General features: G+C 43.7%; 1 protein-coding gene and 1 pseudogene across 3 annotated transcripts; one reads left to right on the top strand and one right to left on the bottom strand.

Moving 5' to 3' along the window:
- Positions 1-2,257: 2,257 nt before the first annotated feature.
- LOC148729086 (uncharacterized) lies at positions 2,258-3,693 on the top strand (annotated as a pseudogene).
- A 7,361-nt stretch (positions 3,694-11,054) lies between these two features.
- On the bottom strand, positions 11,055-14,275 carry LOC148729085 (putative skeletal organic matrix protein 5). 3 transcript variants are annotated; one of them, XM_088725346.1, is made up of 5 exons: positions 14,026-14,275; positions 13,337-13,451; positions 12,553-12,592; positions 12,102-12,228; positions 11,055-11,912 (listed from the first exon to the last, which is right to left on the bottom strand). In XM_088725346.1, the coding sequence occupies exons 1-5, from the start codon at positions 14,194-14,196 to the stop codon at positions 11,391-11,393; spliced, it is 975 nt and encodes a 324-aa protein (XP_088581472.1). In that variant the 5' UTR covers positions 14,197-14,275; the 3' UTR covers positions 11,055-11,390. The 3 variants fall into 3 exon arrangements, with proteins under 3 accessions (XP_088581472.1, XP_088581474.1, XP_088581473.1); XM_088725348.1 differs by lacking the exons at positions 12,553-12,592; positions 14,026-14,275 and having other exon boundaries at positions 13,337-13,456; XM_088725347.1 differs by lacking the exons at positions 12,553-12,592; positions 13,337-13,451; positions 14,026-14,275 and having other exon boundaries at positions 12,102-12,462.
- Positions 14,276-17,034: the final 2,759 nt, after the last annotated feature.

Raw genomic sequence — 17,034 nt, 5'->3', positions numbered from 1 at the left:
CACTCAAGAAGCTAGAGTCGCTCTCGGCTATCGCCTCGAGCGACTCTTACGCTTCTTTCGTGCTTAGCAGCCTCCCGCGTGCATCCATAACTCAATAGTGTACACTGTGGTGTTTACCATTTGTTAATTCCTATGTTCGTCAAGATAATTAGGGTTTTGGTCTAGTTCACCTTTGCATGTCCTTCCATCTCCAGAATATCCCGATTTACACGAACAGTTGTGGGAACCTTCAGTATAGTTGCAAACAGAATGTTTACTGCATTCTTGTGTTCCTGCAGCACACTCATCGACATCTGCAAATTAGATCGTCATCATTGCGAATGTAAAAATTAAGTGTAAAAAACAAATTGACACTTGCGCGGGATCCGACATGATAGTCTTACAATAAGTAAATAAATAAATAAACTTTAATAGCTAACACAATTACTGGTAACCCAGTAGTTTACATTGTGGTCGGAATTAAAAAGAATTATAAAAACTAGATTATCAAGAACAGCGTGCACGCAGATATATTCAAAACGTTCTAGAGATAGTAAAATGTTCACGATCTGAATTACTTTGTGAAAAATTGTTCACCAACCGACTCTTAGAGTTGCTTTCATCTGTAATAGTTTTAAATTTGTTGTCCAGACGGTTCCATAAGTAAGTGGCACTCGCATGAAATGTTCGAAGGCCTGCGTTGGAGCGACATTTCGTCACGGCCAGATGATCATGAAAAGAAACTCGCGTATTATAAGAATGGGTGTTTTTTAAATAAGTTTGATAGCTTGTAAAATAATGCGTAATGCGGACATTCTCCGTTCACAATTTTGAACATCATGCATAATTTCTTCATGCGTATTACGTCATCAATTGGCATTCACTGTAGTTTCTTAAACATTTGAACCGAGTTATCGTGGAAACTAGCATCTAATATTATCCTACTACAACGTTTCTTCACTCTAAATATTCTCAGCAGTTGATCGTTAGGGGCGTTACCTCAAAATCGAACAGCAATATTAAAAAAGAGGCTTAATAAGCGTAATAAATAACAATTTTCTGCAGTGGAGTTCAAGGAAGCCATTCGCTCTTTTTAGCGGATTAATTCTAGAGTTCGATTCAGCTTCCCAATTAAATATTCGATATGGTTGTGCCAGCTAATGTGCTTGTCGATCTTGACGCCTGGGATTTTTTCATCGTTGGCTTCTTCTATGCGGTTGCCATTTAATTAAAGATCTAAGGTTGGATTGTTAGCGTATTTCAATTTTTGTCGTGTAGCTATGAGTAGGCGTTTCGTCTTCTTTGTGTTACGTACCATTTTGTTTAACTTAAACCAATTGCTAGCATTGTTTAGGCTGACTTGCAAATTCTGTTGGATATGATCAATGAAGTGATCGGAACTCCATAGCGTTGTATCATCAGCGTATATTTCGGCCTCAGAAGTTGGTAGGCAAAGAGGTAAGTCGTTAATATAAAGCGAAAAGAGGACGGGACCCAAAATTGATCCTTCTCGAACGCCTTGTGGCAACATGAGAGGGTTAGATAGTGATCCAGAAATAGTGCATGTTTGAGATCGATCGCATAAATACGATTTGAACCATCTCAAGGTTGGTTCGCCAGCGCGGTATTCAGCGATTTTAGATAGTAGAATGTCGAGACTCACTAGGTCGAAGGCTTTGCTAAGATACAAGAATATCGACCCAAAAAACTTGCTTTTATCAATAGCCTTCAGCCAGTTGTCTGTGAGGCTCAACAGGGCAGCTTCGCCTCAATGATGTGGGGGATAGACAGACTGTTTTCTGTATAAAAGGTTATTGACGCACAGGTATTTTAAGTAGCATGACGCAATATATCTTTCAAGAGGCTTGGAGATAACTGGCAGGATTGAGATAGGCCTATAGTTGTTTTTTGTCATGAGGTGAGTCTTTCTTAAAGACAGGAGTTAGCCTTGCGTTTTTGAATTTATCCGGAAAAACGGTTTTACTGATGCTAGAATTGTAGATATTAGTCAAACTATTAGACATCGCCGGTAGTGCTAGTTTTAGAATTTTCCCATCCAGGCCTGTGGCTTTGTTTCCTCCTATGCGCTTTGTATATTCTTCAACATGTCGAGTGGTCATGAGGGGGATATCAAACTACGTGGAAAGATCTATGCGAGCACTAATAAAGTGTGAAATGCTAGCGTCTATGTTAGCAACTACCTGTTCGTTGACTGTGACCTGAGCCGGGTCTGCAGCCCGCTCTATATTAATGCGGTGGACCGTGTTTTCAAGTCTTGGCGTTCTCGTGTTCTCTCTTTTCATGGCAAGGCCCTAGTCATTAACGCTCTCGCCCTCTCCCGGGTTTGGTATGTGGCCTCTCTTATCCACATGCCGGCCTGGGTGGAGGCGAAGCTTTCCCGTCTTGTTTTCTCGTTTTTCTGGTCTGGCAAGTGTGAGCTCGTCTCCCGTTCGGCCGTGGTTCAATCTTTCCTTTTTGGTGGTTTTTCTGTGGTTAATATTCAGTCCAAGGTGAGGGCCCTCCTTGGTCAATGGGTGAGGAGATTCGTCTCCTCCCCATCCAGTTGGGTCGCTCTCATGTCCTTTTGGTTTAACTCTTTGTTTGGTGTCTCTCCTCTTGTTGTGTTTTCTCGTCCTTTTAGTTTCGACCTCAGGGTCTTGCCGCCCTTCTATCAAGCTCTGGTTTTGGCCTGGCGTAAGCTCGACGGGGCTTTCGCCACGTCAAAAAACTCTTTAGTCTACGGCTCTTCATGCCCTCTTGTTTGTTCTCCCGTTCTTACTATGTCTACCTAGTCTTGCTACCTATATCTTCTCTCTGAGAACATGGTCCAGCCTTATTGTGTCCTTAAGTTTCTATTCATCTATCCCAACCTTGACTGGCCTGCCACGTGGCGTGCCCTATCCTTCTTTTATCTTGACCGTCGTGTCATCGACCTAAATTGGAAGATTGCGCACGGCGTCCTGTACACCGCCCGGCGTCTCTCCTCTTTTGGTTTATCTGTTCCTCTCTCGTGTTTTTGTGGACCCACGGTCGAGTCACTCAAGCATTTGTTCTTCTACTGTCCACTTGCTCAGAGTGTTCTCGCCTGGGTCCAGTCCTTGCTGTTTTCCTTCTCTCCTATGTGTCCTGCCATCTCTTTACGTCATGTCCTCTTTGGTTTCAACTCTAGTGAACTGGTTTCTGTCCCGCGTGTCTTTGTCTATCTGCTCAATGTTTCTAAGTTTTGTATTTGGCGGAGTAGGAACGATTTCCGTTTCCGTAACGTTCGTCCTGGCGCTGTGGCGGTGATTGCTTCTATCAAGGCCCGCCTGAAGTTTTATTTACCAATTTCCTTCAGGCGGTGCAAGTCTGACAGGCGTCGTCGCGTCTTCCATCGTCAGTGGGGCGCCCGTGGCATCATAGCTTCAGTGGTAAACGACTCCCTTGTCTTTTCCATTTAGTCCTGCTCCCCGTAGTTATTTAGTTTCCTTTTTTTGCTCAAATGAGTGTGTCTCGGTGCTGCTCGTGCTGGGTCTCCTTTATTGGTGTACTGCACAGTAGCCTCGTTCTTCTTTTGCTTGAGTGACGTGTGATCTTTTGCTTGAGTGAGCGTGTCTTTGTGCTGCTTGTGCTGGGTCTCCTTCATTGGTGTACTGCACAGTAGCCTAATTGTTAGTATCTGTTTCGTAACCCATGTGCTGGGTCTCCTTCGTTGGTGCACTGCACTGGGCCAGTATCGTTCATTCTGTCTACTTTGTAAGTGTGTCTGTCCGCTGCTTGTGCTGGGTCTCCTTTGTTGGTACACTGCACAGTAGCCTTTCGTGAGTATTTGTTTTGTTGTCCATGTGCTGGTCTCCTTTGTTGGTGTACTGCACTGGTCTGTTTGTCCTTGTTCGTTTTAGTTCTGTGTACCCAATTTTTGGTTTCTGTGAGGTGGGGTTCGATTCCCCAGCGAGTTTGGCGTCTGGTGACCCTCGTTTCTGGTGGACCCTAACCCTAAGGCATTGCACGCAAGCCATGGGTGGGATTAGTCCTGTTGGTCGGCGGGCATTGCACACGCCCTTCATCGGGGGCCCGGCCGTCCACCTTAAACATAAAAAAAAAAAACTGCACCGACGAGACCCACATGACGCGGGATTTTTCTTGTTGGCGAGGAGCTCATTTTTGGTCAGGACAATTGTAATTATCCTGTCGTTTTGCCTTTTCTGCACTTGTGAGTACCTGCCGGGAGGGAAAGCTTTGCAGTTGTCTTTTTCTTTTTTCGCTGTTCGTCACCCATCCAATTTTTTTGTTTTTTTGGTTGGGTCCGAACTTGGTGGGTCAGCCGTTTGGGGCTTTTTGGGCTTTGCCCTTTTTTTCCTTTTTTCTCCATGGCTCCGCCTTTGGAGAAGACAATTGACATTCGGTGTACTGGTTTCCCCGCTGGAACTTTACAATCTGAGGTGGTTAAGTACATCAATGACTATTTTGCAGTGGAATCACAACATAAAGTAGTTTCTATTCAAGAATGTCCTGGCCGTATAGCCAGGGTCACTTTTACGGAGGGCGTGGCTAAATTGTTTTTTGAAGAACAGGGTTCTGTTGTCCTCAATGGGTTTAAGTGCTCAGTTATAGAGCCTCCCCCCCTCCCCCCCAGTTCACTAATATTGTGGTTTCTTGGTACCCTTATGAGTGGCCAAATGATGCGGTGGCTACCGCTCTGTCAGGTTATGGGGTAGTTAAAAGCGTTAGGCACCAGGTTTGGCCGGGCTTGCCCGATGTCTCCACTGGTTCTAGAATTGTATCGATGGTGCGAACTAAGGAAATCCCCCGGTTTGTGTCAATCAAGGGGATTAGATGTAAAGTTTGGTACCGTAGCCAGCCCCTCCGCTGCGATATTTGTAGAGCGATTGGACACAAGTCTGCAGCATGCCCTGATAGAGGCAGGTGTTTAAGGTGTCACAAAGAAGGTCATTTCACTCGGACTTGCCCCGACGTCTGGAACAAGGCCTCAGCTCCTACTGTCCCAAGTGTGGCAGCTCCTGGTGATGAGGCGGTACAGCCTTTGGACTCGGATGTTGTTGTTCCCCCTCCTCCAGCTGGTTCAGTTGATGAAGTTTCTGCCCTCTCTGCTTCGAACGTTGCTGACCCCACCCCTCCCGAGCCTGTGGACACTGCGATGGAGTGTGGTGATGTCTTTCCTCCTGCCTCGCAGGGCCCACTTGATTATCAAGGTTATTTAAATGAGGATGTTGTTGACCCAATTGTAGTTGTGTCTGGTCAAGGGGCTAGTGTTCCCTCTAGTGATATAGACTCCTCGGAGTCTGGTGTTAAATTGTATGACGAGCACTTCAGTCAGTTGGATGAAGTTGCTAGTGTCACCTCGTCGGTTGTTCAGGGTATTTTGAGTAATGGTGATATCCTAAGTAGTACAAATAATGAAATAATTAATGATACAAGTAGTGAAATAATTAACAATACAAGTAGTGATGTAATTAACGATAAGGCCAGCGCTGGCAATGGGGAAGTTATCTTAGTTAATGAAATTGCAAATGAACCTAATGTCAATAGTGAAAATAGTACCTTACCTAATGTAGATGAGCCTCAGGACTGGGGTTCCATTGTTGACTCTCAGGATGTGAATATGTCACCGGCCTCTGGCCAACGCAAAAGGCCCTCTACCTCCTCGACTCCTAGGCGCCGTCCAGCTAAGAGGACCCCGGGAACTCCTCGATTGCCTGTGGGCCCTTCGGCTGCTACTAGGTTTAATGCAAGTCGTGCGGCTAAGAAAAAGTCATGATGTTTCTTTCATGCTTTGTGATGGCTCTTTCCATCCTTACGTTAAATTGTAATGGTATCCGGGACCAGTCTAAAAGGATTGGTCTCGTGCAGTGGTTGCGATCTCTCCCTGTGAAGGTTGACGTTGTCTGCCTTCAAGAAACGCACTGTGTTACTAGGGCTGAATGTTCTTTGTGGTTTTCTTTGTCTGGTTTCTCTTCCGTGTTAGCTCCGGGTTCTGTCCATTCCTGTGGTTGCGTCGTGCTCTATCGTCCGTGTATCTCTCTTCTTAATTCTTGGTCTGCTGATGGTCGCTATTTGCAATGTGAATTCTCTTTCCATGAAAAGGTCTTTAGGTTGGTTTGTCTCTCTGCCCCCAATTGCAACCCTGCACGGGATCAGTTCTTTGATGGCCTGCATTCGAAGATTGACCCTTCAATACCTACGGTCCTGGCTAGCGATTTTAACTCCGTCTTTGACCGGGTTCGAGACCGACGTGGTCCAGTTCCTGCCACTGTATCTAGGGATAATTCCTCCTCGCTTAGTCATCTTTTTGATGCGTGTTGCGTCACTGACATCTGGCGTTACCTCCACCCCTCTTCTCCGGGATTCACCTGGACCAGGTGGGACGGGAGTTTGGCGTCGCGTATTGACATGTTTGGGATTCCTTTTGCATGGGTCCCATCGGTGTCCTCTGTTACTGTGTATGTCTGTCCATTCTCGGATCATCGTGGCTTGTGTTTGTCTGTGTCTGTTCCTGACGTCGTCCCACCTGGCCCTGGCTTCTGGAAGCTCAACACCTCAATTTTGGAAGATCAGGATTATTGTCAACTTGTCCAGGAGGAATGGTCCGCTTGGCGTCTTGCTGTCCCTCGCTTTCCCTCTCTCGCTAAATGGTGGGATAGGGGGAAAAGCCGGATTAAGGGGCTGACCATCCGTTTTTGTGCCAGTAGGGCCCGTGAGACATCTGCATGTAGAGACGCCTTGGTGCGCCTTGTTCAACATCTCCAGGAGAAAGTCGATTTGGGGGTTACTTCTTGTGTGGATCCCCTGCGGTCGGCTCTCTCTGAGCTTGCTCGCCTAGATTCTCATGTGGCGAAGGGGGCCCAGGTTCGGGCGCGAGTCAAATGGGTTGAGGAAGGTGAGACTTCCTCGCGTTATTTTTTTCGTTTAGAGAAAAAACGTTCTGCCGACCGTCGCATCTCTGCGCTGAGAGAGCCTGATGGCTCAATTGTTTCTTCTTCTGCTGCTCTCTGTGCTTCTCTTGGTTCCTTCTATTCTGGTCTATATACTGCTTCGCCTACAGACTCTCATGTCCAATCTTCCCTTCTCGGTAATCTGTCCTCGTTTCTCCCTCAGGATCAGTCCAATAGTTGCGAGGGCCTACTCACACCATCTGAGGTCTTTGACGCTCTCAAGGGTATGGCACGCAACAAGACGCCAGGTCTAGATGGGCTCCCTATGGAGTTCTATCTCCGCTTTTGGGATGTGGTTGGTGCTGATCTTGTGGCTGTTCTTAATGAGTGTTTTTCTTCTGGCTCTCTTTCTCTCTCTCTCAGCGCAGAGGGGTCATTACTCTGTCATTCAAGAAGGGGGATCGTCTTGATCCCAAGAACTGGCGCCCCATAACTCTTCTAAATGTGGACTATAAGTTAGCGTCGCGGGCCATGGCCGGGCGTCTTCTCCGCGTGATACATCTCGTCGTTAACCGAGATCAGACGTGTGGGGTCCCTGGCCGCTTCATTGGTGAGAATGTCGCGTTACTGAGAGATGTTGTCAGCTATGCTGAGTCCTCTGGCACCCCTGTCGCAATCCTATCTCTTGACCAAGAAAAGGCCTTCGACCGGGTGGATTGGGGTTTTATGCGGTCCACCCTGGTCGCCATGGGTTTTGGTCCGTCTTTTGTCGCGTGGATTGACTTATTTTATACTCGTGTGCAAAGTGCAGTAAATGTTAATGGTTACTTAACTCCCTTCTTTGGTCTTTCTCGTGGTGTTCGGCAGGGGTGTCCATTATCTTCACTATTGTATGTTCTTGTTTCGGAGGTCCTTGCTTGTAGCATTCGTGCAGACCCCCGTATTAAGAGTCTGTCTCTTCCAGGTTGTCCTCCGCTGTCTCCTATCTCTCAGTAGGCAGATGACACATACTTACCTCGGATGAAGGCATCTCGGCTGCTCTTGACATATATAGGTGTTATGAACTAGCTTCTGGATCGAGGATTAATCTCTCCAAATCTAAGGGTCTCTGGTTGGGTGGATGGCGGGGTCGCACGGACCCCCCAGTTCCTTTTGACTGGTCTCCTGTCAAGCTCAAGGTGCTGGGGGTTTTCATTGGCCCCGGTAACCTTAAGGAAGACAACTGGCGCCCTCGCATCAATGCGGTGGACCATGTTCTCAAGTCTTGGCGTGCTCGTGTTCTGTCTTTTCGTGGCAAGGCCCTCGTTATTAACGCTCTTGCCCTCTCCCGGGTTTGGTATGTGGCCTCTCTTATCCACATGCCGGCCTGGGTGGAGGTGGCGCTCTCTCGTCTGGTTTTTTCTTTCTTTTGGTCTGGCAAGCGGGAGCTCGTCTCTCGTTCTGCCGTTGTCCAATCCCCCCTTTTTGGGGGTTTCTCTGAGGTGGATGTTCAGTCTAAGGTGAGGGCCCTCCTGGGCCAATGGGTGAAAAGATTTGTCTCTTCTCCTTCCAGTTGGGTCACTCTCATGTCTTTTTGGTTTAATTCCTTGTTTGGTGTCTCTCCTTTTGTTGTGTTTTCTCGTCCTTTCAGTTTTGACCCTAGGGTCTTGCCACCCTTCTATCAAGCTCTGGTACTGGCGTGGCGTAAGCTCGACGGGGCTTTCGCTACGTCCAAAAACTCTCTGGTTTATGGTTCTTCGTGTCCTCTTGTCTGTTCTCCTGTCTTGACAATGTCTGCCAAGTCTTGCTACCTGTATCTTCTCTCTGAGAACATGGTCCAGCCTCATTGTGTTCTAAAGTTTATGTTCATCTACCCCAATATCGACTGGCCTGCCACGTGGCGCGCCTTATCTTTCTTTCATCTTGATCGCCGTGTTATCGATCTGAATTGGAAGATTGCTCACGGCGTCCTGTACACCGCCCGGCGTCTTTCCTCGTTTGGTTTGTCTATTCCCCTCTCTTGTTTTTGTGGGCCCCGGGTCGAGTCGCTCGAGCATCTGTTCTTTTATTGTCCACTTGCTCAGAGTGTTCTCGCCTGGGTGCAGTCTTTGCTATTTTGTTTCTCTCCTATGTGTCCTGTCATCACTCTTCGTCATGTCCTTTTTGGCTTTAACTCTAGTGACCTTGTTTCTGTTCCGCGTGTTTTTGTCTATCTTCTCAATGTCTCTAAGTTTTGTATCTGGCTGTGTAGAAATGATTTCCGGTTTCGTGATATTCGTCCTAGCGCCGTGGCGGTGAGTGCATCCATCGAAGCCCGCCTGAAGTCCTACCTACCAGTCTCCTTCAGGCGGTGCAAGTCTAACAGGCGTCGTCGCGTGTTTTATCGGCAGTGGTGTGCCCGTGGTGTCATTGCATCCGTGCATGGTGACTCCCTCCGGTTTGCTTTTTAGCTGTTTTGGTTTTTGTTGTGTCTCCCCTTGGCTGGCTAGGGGCTATGATTATTGTTTTGGTTTTTTGTGGTGCCTCCCCTTGTCTGGTTAGGGGCTATAATTATTGTTTTGGTTTTTTCCAGTGCCACCCCTTGGCTGGCTAGGGGCTATTATTATCGTTTTGGTTTTGGTCTGTTATTATTATTGTGAGTGCGTTCTTCCTTGGAGTGAGTGTGCAATTTTTAGGTGAGGTGGGGTTCGATTCCCCAGCGAGTTTGGCGTCTGGTGACCCACGTTTCTGGTGGACCCCATCCCTAAGGCATTGCACGCCTGCCATGGGTTGGGCTTAGACATGTAGGTCGGCGGGCACTGCACCTCCCTTCATCGGGGGCCCGGCCGTCCACCTTAAACATAAAAAAAACTGCACTGATGAGGCCCAGACCAGAAGGCCGAGACAGTTCTGTCTGCAGTTATATATATATATAATATATATATATAACTAACTGCAGACAGTACTGTTTCGGCCTTCCGGGCCTCATCAGTGCAGTGCTAATGCTAGGATGGGGGAGAACCGAGACGGTCACCCCAAACGACCCAACCTTTGTGGTATCGTCTAAGCCATGCCAGAGTGCTCAAACTAGAGTAAACCAGCGATATATATATAACTATAACAGTTCTGTCTGTTATACATATATATATATATACATATATATATATACATATACATATATATATATATATATATATATATATATATATATATATACATATATATATATATATATAAGAGCAGAAATGTAATAGTCAAGAGGCCAACTCTAATGTAGCTTTGTTGGTTTAATAGCTCGACGTTTCGACCGTCTCGGTCTTCTTCAGAAGCATACTAATTACATGAGCAATATATAGTATATATATATATATACTATATATAGGCAATGGTTAACTAACTAACTAATGGTTAACTAACTAACCAGGCAATGGTTTATTCCAGAGCTTGGCCCAGTGTCTGCACTGCACTGATGAGACCCACATAGGTCGAAACAGTGTGCACTGTCTGCAGTTAGATAGCTCTCGATGGGCTTTGCCTTTTGGCTACCTTGCGATTGAGCACTCTACACTGGGGTTGCCATGCACTTAGCCTTCGGGCGAAGCTCATCACCTTAGTTGTGATTTGAGCACTCTCGCATGGCAACGTGTCTGCACTTGGTCCCACAAGTGCAGCGCCCAGGCAATGGTTTATTCCAGAGCTTGGCCCAGTGTCTGCACTGCACTGATGAGACCCACATAGGTCGAAACAGTGTGCACTGTCTGCAGTTATATATATATATATATATATATATAACTATATATATAACTAACTGCAGACAGTACTGTTTCGGCCTTCTGGGCCTCATCAGTGCAGTGCTAATGCTAGGATGGAGGAGAACCAATATGGTCACCCCAAACGATCCAACCTTTGTGGTATCGTCTAAGCCATGCCAGAGTGCTCAAACTAGAGTACACTAGCGAGCATGCGCATATATATATATATATATTCAAACCAGATAAAGATTAGAGTATTTTACCGTCAATTAACACGCCTAAACATCTGTATGTTGATCAAATATTGTTCTGGTTTTGCTGTAAATTGCATGTTGATCGAAATAAGTTATCATTTCGGCAGAAAAGAAAAATGTTATGCCGTGAAGCTGTGGGTTGGAACATATGGGGACGAACTGATAAAGGTGGAGGTAACTTTTTTTAACCTAGGGGGCCACTAATCTTGCAAAGGGGCATGAGGAGTACTTGCATTGGGGCGATGCCCTTTTTAAACCTATTTTCGACAAGAAATCTGTCATTCCAGCCGCGGCGTTTTTAATTTTTAAATTTTCTGATATTTTATGTTGTACTGTAGTTTTTATTTCAAAGATCGCAATTTATTATTCGACCTCTTTCTTTCCTCAAATATTACTTTCGACCACACCAATACAGCACATGAACTGTTACTCAACTGTAGATTAATTACTTTAATTATGGCAGTTTTACGGAGCCTATTCTTCTACTGGTTGGTAATCCTTACTTAGCACACTACATTTTTCTGCTTTATGATGGTTTCTTGGCTTAAAAGTTAGGAAGTTAATTGTGTCCCCTGTCACTGCACCAGGATGTACCCCATGGCTTTGATGTGCTTGTCTCCATTATCAGGCGAGTGTGTTGCTTCATTGCCACATGTGTTGGAGTCATCTTGTGAACCTCCTGTACCAAAACCAATTCGCGAGTTACACGAAGAGCAGTCATTCTGCTGGTTAGCAGCGATACCGATTCTTGCTTTGGCACCACGAAGGTTGTCTTCTCCCACCACATTGAATCCTTCCTTGTTGCAGTAGAGCTGTAAGGAGGCCTCTGAACCAATCAGCGACTTCCACGTTGAACTACCCAGTGAGGTGTTGCGGTATTTCCCATCAGCGATGAGTGAGTGGAGAGAGCCGGCCTGTTTGTTGATTTCAATGAATCTGTCCTGATTGCTGATCTTCATTCCGAGACAGATCTTGGAGAAGGGCGTGATCCAATAGGTCGGTAACTTGGTCTCTTGGAAGTCAAATCCAGTCTTACCTCCTACAAGATTGAACGAATTCCTGTCGCTCCAAAAATGCGAGTCGTAATGGAATGTACTCTAAAATTTACAACAAAGAAAAAAACAATTTCAATAAAATTTCAGTAACAGCTTGTTCCGGACTCCCAGTCAAGCGAGCGACGTTTGACCTTTTTTCAGGAAAACAGCCGCCATTTTGTCTATCCCCTTTGTCGCTTTTCTTCACCGACTTATACCCACACTGAATTCCTTAGCTGGTAAAATTTTTACCTTATTGCCATTAATCTTCATAACCGGCGTCCATCCTCCATCTCCGCACCCAAAGTCTCCCATGTGACAGAAAACAGAAATTGGCTTTGAGTCTAAGTGCAGGGCAACCTCGCCACTCTTTTTCAATCTATTGAATACATTATCGTATTATGAGGAGAGATACAGCTGAAGTTTTATAATGACAATGGCTTCTGCATATTCACTAGATGTCACGAAACACTTATCGATTCCTTGCAGGCGAGAAGCTGATGTGGAAGATTATTATAAAGGTTATTATGCTACATTTTTTGATATAGAAGAAAGTCAAAATTATGCCGTGGGGACAAACTAACTGGCCAAATGGCTAACTAAACTAATTAATTACCTCAGCACAGAACTGTTACTTTCATATTTTCTTGTTCTAAGTGTTTGTGTTTTTTTCTCGCTTTATGTTTGTGAATTATTGACTTACACATTCCGGTCGAAAATTTCCCTACACGTCGAAGCTGAAACTGTAATTTAAATAGAGTAAGAAAGATTGTAAGTTGTGTGCTCGGTAAACTCTTCCGCGGCCGTGTCTAGTCTGAGTCAAAGGCACAGGCAGAAAGAAACGAACTTGGAAATGATGATAGAAAACGCTCGTTTTCAGCGCACTGCGGGGAGATTTTTGGTATTGAGAAGCTATGGGTAAAAAAATTGCCGATCAGACTGATTTTCTCTCGCCTCAGCGTGGACAACGGTCGAAATCGTAATGAGCAGCCTTGACCTCGCTTGATAACAGGAAAAACAGTGATGGCAAAGAAAGCCCAAAGCAACAGATATCGCCAGAAACGACAACGGACACTCAAAGAGTGAGTAAGCTTGATGAATCTTACACCTAAGATGTTCATATATCGGAACATTTAGTGTTCTAAATGGACCATATTTCGTTCCAAATACTATTCCTCATAACGCATTCAAATACTCAACGGTTGCTAGCGTAACTTAACACCGCGTCACACGCGTTAACACGCGTGACGTTTTCATTAAACGATCCTTCGCTTTTCCTCGATACGCGAGCTTGTGACGCCTGTGGAAGAATATTTTGCAATTTTGGAGCAGCTTTCTAACCAAGAGGGCCATCAAGCCAGTTGTGAGATGGTTATGGTGAGATTTTACAATATGCCGAACCTAAACTTTTACTATCACTTTAAGAAGTTGTATGTAAAAATGGAGCCCACACAATCCTACGTCTGGTTTCACATGAAAAGGTTTACCTTTTTCACAGTTCGGACCTTTGAATCCAGTGGTACACAAACAGCGATATCTTTTGTCGGTAAAACCGCTTTGACAAGTACCATTGTTTTTGCAAGGGTTATCAGCACAAGCGCTCTGAAGCCAAGAAGAGAAAAAATAATAACGATCTTAAAATCATACTTTGAAATATCAATGTTACAAGATGGGGGATCATTATTTTCTAAATTAAGTCTCTAACTTTTAATCAGAGCAATTCAAATTAAAAAAAAAAAGGAATTAGAAAACATGGGGCACTTAAACAAAAAAAGTGATGATGATCAAAAAATAAATGTCAGTGATAACAAAGTTAAAGCAATCATCTCAACGCTGAACATTATGAAAGTGGTACTTCACCGAGACTAGTCGTCTGCTGATGAAGTAACACCTACCACAGACGCATGATAAAATTCCCTTTCATCCTCTTTGAGATCGAGTTTCTGTCCTTCGTGAGTAACGTTACTGAATTCACAATTGTACCCACGGTGTTGACTAAATCGTTTATCAAGGTGAACTCTGACATAGTCGAGTTCCATACACATATTTCAACAAAAAATAATTGTTATGACCTCGACGAAGCGTATTTGGTCGTTTTTCAAGATTACTGCCCCCCAGAGTTGGCTCATATGTAGTAGAGAGAGTCTCAGAGCTGATGATAAAAATAGCTTCTTACCTCAAAGTAATAGTGATACGAATTCTTGTTGACTTTATATTCGTTAGGATTGCTGTATTTATCAGTTGACAGTAACTCACACCACAGTTGCCCTTCAGTGGCCAGGTTCACGGAGACACACAGAGGGTGGTGAAGGCATTTAAAAGTGCATTCAAAGTCGTCGTATACCATAATTTCTTCAATTTTAGGTACATTGAGATGGTGGAACTTGTCTAAGGAGAGTAGACTTTGTCTGGATATCTGTGACGAAGTTTCTGGTATATCGTCGGGTGCTGTAATTTCTGCATCTATTGGTTAAGATTGAAGGTACTTTTGGAAAAAATAGGCTCCTAGCAAAATTTCACTTATTAGGAAAAAAGAATTGGAAATGCGTGACGTTTCTAAACTTTCATGGAGAATTGTCTCTACTTGCAGTTACTGTGACCGACATATGGATCAAGGCGGCCATCTTTTCAAAGTTTAAGAGGTGAAGCTGTTTAAAGTAGTTTTAAATAGTGCTTCACTAATTTAAAATGAATTCCTATGTAAAGATAAAAAGAAGACATCTTTTAAAAACGTTCAGGTGTTAAACAGGCAACCTTGATTATTAAAGAATGACTACATTCCCCTCACTGTCCCCGCTCAGAAATGAGTGATGGTAAAGTCAACCTTGCGATAAGACAGACGCAGACATCCTGTGAATTCATCTTGGCCCAGATTGCTTTCTAAAACCGAATTTCCGAAAGATGAACAAATTGCTAGAAATTGTTGGTGAATTCAAATGTTTGTTTGGAGTTATGAGAGTCTGCTTGTTTGTTTTCTGCAGAGGCGAGTGTAAACCTTGATCTTTCTTCCGCCGAAAATCTGAAGTCATCTGAGAGGCTTTTTCTAGCTAGACAAAAGGGTATTTGATGCATCGGTGAGTTTTATGTTAGAAATGTCCAAATTCAAGGGACTTTCAAAGAATAAGCAGAATTGCATTTAAGGTATCACGGAGGGAAAAAATGTTTGTTTCAATTTCCTGAAAATTTAATGCCTAATACAAAAAATAAGGATTTATCATCTTCTGAAATTTTATTTTGATATATTCCTTACTTCAGGAGATATAAAGAAAAAATTAAATTAAATTAAATTAATTTGAGAGTAAAACGAAAGGCGCGCGATCATCTAGTTAACGATTTCACAACCAGTCTTGATTTTCAATGTACGTTGTAGAGTTTTGAACAGTTCTAAAATCGCTCATTCGTTTTCAAATACACTTACATTAGTTCTTTCCGAAAACTAGATATATAGAGAGAGTGTCTTTGTAATTGAAGTGATGTTTTCAAGTTGTTATGACATCCAAAAGCGACGAGTCCCTTTTGCTGCTCCGGTAAAAGGAAAATTTCATCGCAGTTTGCATCGAAGTGGAAATATTGTTCACCGATAGTGATAGGGGCTCCTACTAGACTCAGAGAGATTCAATGGCCAGGGTCTATATCTATCGAAGCTGCCGTGGGAGTTAGCTCGCGAATGATATTGCCGACCGTCCATAATCATTCGCGTAGCATTGCACTTGCGTTTGCGTTTACAGTGTAGCTCTCCTTCCTCTGCCTGACCTCTTTCCTCCTCTAATTTAATCAGTGTTTATTAAGCTTCAAGAAAATTTATGCTTTTATAGGTATAGCGCGAATGATTTTCAGTTTGATGAAAACGCTAATTTTTCCTCTGTGATACCTTGATTAAGGAAGATCTCAAAACCTCGCCAACGAACGAATGGTCTTGGAGGAATTGGATATTAATTTTATCATACAAGGGGCAAAATTACTGAATTGTGATTGCTCAAGACAGAGGGCATTTTTTCTTAATTTTTGTAATTACCCCGGGCAAAATTACTTGAAAATTATTGGCTGAAAAACGCTTAGCAACGGCTGCCAAGGTAAAGAAACTTCTGTTTGTTTTGTAACAATGGCGTCCCCTTTTGCGCGAGATCAGTAAGAAAACATTTTGCCCCTTATATTATAAACAAGTAATCACATGGTTCCTCGTAAAATTAAGGATTAATATCACTTGTGTTTTCGGAAGTTCCAGAAATTGCCCTCGTTGCAGCGCGACTCGGGCAATTTCAACAACTTCCGAAAACACAAGTGATATTAATCTTTAATTTTACTTGGCCCCATACGATTACCTATACAAATGAATGAGATTCTCACTATCAATGAAATTGTTAACTGGAAGGACCTTTCGTTTTATCTTTCTGAGTTACGTTTGGAGAAAGATTATAAAATTACAATTGTTTTTAGGCCGCGTATCAATCTTTTTGAAAAAAAATTTAGTAGTAAAAAGTTTAATTCGAAATAAATTTTAGCGGAAAAACCAATGAGATTTGAGAGAGAGAGAGAAGAGAAAGGATTAATGTTGTTTATCGGCTAAACGTCGCGACCGAAGTCTTTTCTTAAAAATGCTTCCCAGCCAGTAAAACAGTATATATTTATGAAAATTTTGGATGAAGCAAGAGATGCTGTGCAAAGCGACTCAACACGAAACGGATATCGCCCACTGAGAGCGGGCCGGATGGGATATTACTGCCCGCTCTCGGAACCAATCAAATCGTAAGATTTAGAGAATACCACCTTCTCACGAATTATGAAAAAATTATAACAGATATGAACCCTCAGCTCTTGTTATACAAATCCACATCGCTATGAACGGATAAAGTCGAATATATCAAGGGAACTTGAGATTATCGAGAACATTTGCAATTCCTCCGCATAAACTGGCATTACTTATGTAATTACTAATGTAAACTGCAAACCCAGTCATACATTAACTCCTTCATCCCCATGCAATTTTCTTAGTTAAGGGATTGAGAGAACTGGCTTTTCAAAATGACGGTTTATATGCTAAGCCACAGCCAAAAATATTTTTTTTTATCATGCTGAGGATGAAAAACTAAGACATGTCCCTAAACAACTACAATGGGTACAGGCCTGGTGTGATTATGGAGCGAATGAGCGATGTTGAAACAAACCTTGTGATGTGGCAAAGATA

Source organism: Stylophora pistillata, chromosome 6 (assembly GCF_964205215.1).
Source record: "Stylophora pistillata chromosome 6, jaStyPist1.2, whole genome shotgun sequence".
In the NCBI taxonomy this organism is placed as follows: domain Eukaryota; kingdom Metazoa; phylum Cnidaria; class Anthozoa; order Scleractinia; family Pocilloporidae; genus Stylophora; species Stylophora pistillata.
Note: the sequence above shows the minus strand (reverse complement) of the source record. Positions and strands in the feature narration are given on the sequence as shown.

What these genes read in the sequence shown, in the direction of transcription:
- LOC148729085 (XM_088725346.1), bottom strand. Translation starts at nt 14,196, where the DNA reads ATGGTATACGACGACTTTGAATGCACTTTTAAATGCCTTCACCACCCT. An exon ending in GAAATTTTCGACCGGAATGT is followed by an intron (nt 12,229 to 12,552) that starts GTAAGTCAATAA and finishes TGTATTCAATAG; the next exon opens with ATTGAAAAAGAGTGGCGAGG. An exon ending in TGAAGATTAATGGCAATAAG is followed by an intron (nt 11,913 to 12,101) that starts GTAAAAATTTTA and finishes TGTAAATTTTAG; the next exon opens with AGTACATTCCATTACGACTC.